This window comes from Octopus bimaculoides, chromosome 4 (assembly GCF_001194135.2).
Source record: "Octopus bimaculoides isolate UCB-OBI-ISO-001 chromosome 4, ASM119413v2, whole genome shotgun sequence".
Lineage (NCBI taxonomy): Eukaryota > Metazoa > Mollusca > Cephalopoda > Octopoda > Octopodidae > Octopus > Octopus bimaculoides.
Window position 1 is genome coordinate 84,126 of NC_068984.1, and position 5,081 is coordinate 89,206.

Here is a 5,081-nt window from a genome sequence, read left to right on the forward strand (position 1 = left end):
CGTTACCAACGTCGCCTTCCTGGCACGTGAAAAGACATTCAAGCAAGTTCGTTGCCAGTCCCGCTGGACTGGCTCCTGTGCAGGTGGCACGTAAAATACACCATTTTGAGCATGGCCGTTGCCAGTACCCCCTGAGTGACCTTCGTGCCGGTGGCACGCAAAAGCACCCACTGCACTCTCTGAGTGGTTGGCGTTAGGAAGGGCATCCAGCTGTAGATGACTGGCATATCAGCACCATAGTCAACTGCTACAAAGGTGAAGGTGACACTTTAGATAGAAATAACTACAGAGGTATCAAACTGCTGGGTTAGGTGATGAAGGTCACGGAGAGGGTCATAGCCCAACTAATTAGGGAGAGAGTCTGCTTAGATGAAATGCAATTTGGTTTTATGCCAGGTAGAAGCACCACTGATGTTATATTCCTGGTACGGCAACTGCAGGAGAAATACCTAGCCAAAGATAAACCCCTATATTTGGCTTTTGTGGACATGGAGAAACTCCTTGACAAGGTCTCCTGATCCCTTATCTGGTCGAAGGGCCTTAGAGTCGATGTAACAAAGACCAAAGTTCTAGTAAGTAGGAAGGCAAACACATCACACACCCCTTCAGGTAGGTGGCCCTGCTCTATCTGTAGAAAAGGTGTAGGTAGAAAGTTCATAAGATGTACCCAGTGTAAGCTATGGACACATAAGAGGTGCAGCAACATCAAAGGAAGATAACTTTCTTGTGCGGCAGACCGTAACACCACAGATGCTCAGAAAAAAGATTCCATCACATGCCAGGGGGAGAAACTAGAAGTAGTTAATAGCTTCCACTACCAAGTCTGTAGTGGGGGTGGATGCTCAGAGAGTGTTGCCACTAGAATGAGAATAGCCTGGGCAAAGTTCAGAAAGCTTTTACCCCTACTGGTGACAAAGGACCTCTCGCTCAGCATGAAAGGTAGATTGTACGATGCATGTGTGTGAACTGCCATGCTTCACGGCATGGGTCATGACAGCTGAAGAAATGCATAGGTTCGAAAGAAATTAAACTGGCATGAACCGCTAGATGTGTAATGTCAATGTGCACACACGACAGAGTGTAAGCGCCCTGAGAGAAATGTTTGCGTTGGTATGGTCATGTACTACAGATGGATGAGGAGCGCTGTGTGAAGAAGTGCCACTCCCAAACAGTGGAGGGAATCCGGAATAGAGGGAGACCCAGGAAGACATGGGATGAAGTGGTCAAGCATGGCTTTCGAACGTTGGGCCTCACAGAGACAATGACAAAAGACTGAGACCTCTGGGGGTATGCTGTGACTGAGAAGACCCGGCAAATAAAGTGAGTTCACAGCTGTAACCTCCACCAGTGTCGCATAACCAGCCCACTCAAAAGTACCTTTGATCATAGGGCGACACGCCGTGCTGGAGGAGACCTATTGAGTCAAGTACATCAACACCGACATCAATATCAAAATCAAATCAAATGGAAATTGTAGTTATGGTCCCTGTGCCGGTGGCATGTAAAAAGCACCAACCGATCGTGGTCGATGCCAACTCCTCTGGCCCCTGTGCACATAAAAAGCATCCACTACACTCTGAGTGGTTGGCATTAGGAAGGGCATCCAGCTGTAGAAACACTGCCAGATCTGGAGCCTGGTGCAGCCTCCTGCTTTCCCAGACCCCCGTCGAACTGTCTAACCCATGCCAGCAAGAAAACGGATGTTAAATGATGATTAAATTTGTATAATTGTATAAATATATATTTGTATATTATCATCATCATCATCATCATCATCAATCAACATCCATTTTCCATGCTGGCATGGGTTGAACAGTTTGACTGAGGTTTGGAGATATATATATATATATATACACATATATATATAGAGAGAGAGAGAGAGCGAGAGATGCATAGATTCATGCACACACATACACGTGTATATGAATGTGTAATTGTATATTGTAAAACAGGTCTTTGTCTCTTTACACTCTAAGTATTCTATTTCAGTGATCTCTCTACTCATACTATAATAGTTTATGTTGCTGAGTATTCCACTGGATGTTGTACATTTATGAGCAACTGATGGAGAAAATATCCAGTCATTGTGTGTGCCAGAGCTGACTCATTAAACTTTGACTTTACTCAAATCTAAGAACTGCCAACATGTTTTCCATCACCTCTGTTTAACTCCTGAGGCTTAGTTGCCTCAAGGTTACGGTAAATGAAACTTGTTAAAGTTAACACTGCCTAACCTAACAATAGACTTCATGATTATAAAATATACACCTTGAAAGTTCAGATAAAATGGCAGGTATACTTGCTATATATTCTAGAATGGAAAGAAAATATGAATGGGACTACTGGAGTTGCAGAAAATGGGGAAGAAAACCAAGCAGCCTGTTTTGAATTCTGAAGAGAGAGGCTTATAAATGATAAATGTTCATCTCTTTTTGTCTCAGTCTTCCATAAACATATTTGTTAAATCCAATATGTATGAATGTTTGTACACGTCCATATGCATGCATATGTATAATTTTGTATTTAAAAAGAGATGAAAAAAATAATACGTGATTCATTAGAGTGAGTATACTTGAGAATATCCCAGAGCGCCACGCATTATACACCTGTGATGTAGGTGTTAGAATGATAAATGACAAGAAGTGATTGGAAGACGATAAGCAGAAACACTCGAAAACAATTAAAATGTAATTGGCTAAGAAAATGCTGAGATTTTATTGTTTGTGTAACAATCCTTCCAATCTTTGTCAGTATATCATAAATTTTTTCACATTTACAAGGATATGATACGACCATCACTTCAATAATATGTGGAAAGTCATAGGATTAAGAGTGTGCTGCTCTTATTGGAGAGGACATGGTGCTCGTGGCTAAACTAATTATATTTTTCTGCATTGAGAGTATTTTAACAAATCAAAAATCAGATCTGCTTACGGAAAACAATTACAAATACATCTGATCCCAAAACATACCACTACAAGCGAAAGCATCTGCAGGAGGGGGATCAGAGAAACTGTAAACCAAATTCCTTTTTTACTATTTTCATTTCTCCCTTGTTTTTTTCCCCTCTTAACTCAGTATGACTTGTCGATCACCACTAACATTAATGAACTTTCTACATTCAAACAAATTGATATACAGTTTTAATATTATTGACTGCTATGAATGTTCAAACTTGCACCTGTCCTCCTAATTCATAATACTAAATTTATCTGTTTTGAACATGAAATAATTTGATTTGTCAACATTGAAACTTTTAAAGATGTTTTTCTAATTCATAATTTTAAACTTATACGATTGATAAACAATTATGGGTTTTTGAAATTTAGATATATTTTCAACAACACATTTCCCTATATTTTTCCTGTGTGGAAACCCCCCACTCTTTTGTGTGTGTGTGTGTGTGTGTATATGTATAAATATATATATATATATATATATTTGTTTTACAGGAAGTAAACCAATCACTTTGACAGCATCTCAGTTAGCATCTTCCCTTGCTTCTGGAGGATCAACTGCCCAGATTGTATCAGCAGGAGGAACATCAGCTTCAAAGCCTGTCGTAACTATTCTTACCACTTCAGGTAACCATTTCTAGATTCTCGCCATTTATTTTTATGTTCTGAGTTCGAATCCCTTCAAGGTCAACTTTGCCTTCCTTTGTTTTGGGTCAATTAATAAAGTATTAAGTGTGAATGTAATCAGCTGACCCCTCCCATAAAGAATTGCTGGCCTTGTGCTAAAATTTGAAAACGTTTTTATTATTATAATCTAATAAACTATTTTTACACATATGTAGTCATGGCTGCTTGGTTAAGAGGTTAGCCTCACAATCATGTGGTCTCATGTTCAGTCCCACTGCACAACACCTTGGGCAAGTGTCTTCTATAGCACCAGGTTGAACAAAACCTAGTTAGTGGATCTGGTAGACAGTAACTGAAAGACACCCTTTGTGTATCTGTGTGTACCATTGTCTTCACATGGTGGTAAACAAGCACCACTATCACACATGCGATGTTCCAGTCTCCTGTGAAAAATGTTCAGCCAGGAGGGAAATATGATGTTGCTTGCAAACAGGTGGGGATTGGTGGCAGGAAGGACATTCTGTTGGAGACAAAATCTGTCTAATCCATGCAAGCAGGGAAAAGTGGATGTTAAATGATGATCATATACACAAACTTAATCGACTTACAGCTTTCATCTATCAGTTTCACTCTCAAGGCATTGATCAGCCCATGGCACAAGCAGACAACGTCCATGCAGTGGGAACAAACCCCAAACCCTTTGATTTTGATGCAAATCTTTTAATTGTACATCTATCTTATGGTGTGAGTTTTTGCTATTGATTGCAATGGGTTTTCTTCCAGTTAAGGAACAAATGAAGTGTTAACTTTTATCCTTTTGATACAACCCACCTGAGACCACCTCTGGTTTCACAATACGCGTTCCCTGTTTTAAAAGAGATGTAAATTGAAACCTTCCTGAAAAATTTGATGTTAATTTATGTTTCAAACATCAGCTTAATAATAACAAAGTTAATTTACTAAATTCTTCGTTACTTTCAAAATTAACGGAAACAAAGGTAATGTATTTCATCAGGGGTAAATCATTTCTAATTAGCTTTGTTCCAGCACACGATCTCAGATCAGGTCACTTGCTATGCAAGTACATCTCTGTAATTTATTATTTTTAAACTTTGAATTCTGTTTTTTCTGTATCCTTTTCAAAATCTCGTTTCTCCTGTTCCCTCTTTCAGCTCAGTCAATGGCAACATCCACTCTTGGTAATGTAATGACAGCTGCCACCAGTAAAGCAGGTACATCTATCCTTCCAACAGTCTCAAACCCTACACCAACCATCTCCATAGTAGCTCAACCAGCTCCAAATCCAACAGCTCAGTTGCCAGCAACCACAAGTGTACAACTTTCTGTAACTCCATCTGTCAAGGCCCTCACCTCCCTCACTGGCAGTACTACACAGTCTTCTGCTACTCCAGTCCGCATCTCCATTCTTCCTTCTCCTCAAAATGCTTCGTCATTGGTTAATCCCAGTTCGGCAGTGACCCAGGTAGTTAGTGTCAC

General features: G+C 40.0%; 1 protein-coding gene across 1 annotated transcript in view; it reads left to right on the top strand.

The window, feature by feature from the left end:
* LOC106873592 (host cell factor 2) overlaps positions 1-5,081 on the top strand; it is a 74,341-nt gene that overhangs the window by 45,128 nt on the left and 24,132 nt on the right. The window contains exon 13 of the mRNA XM_052967612.1: positions 4,757-5,067. Coding sequence (XP_052823572.1) covers positions 4,757-5,067 — 311 coding nt within the window. The remainder of the gene's footprint in view (positions 1-4,756; positions 5,068-5,081) is intronic.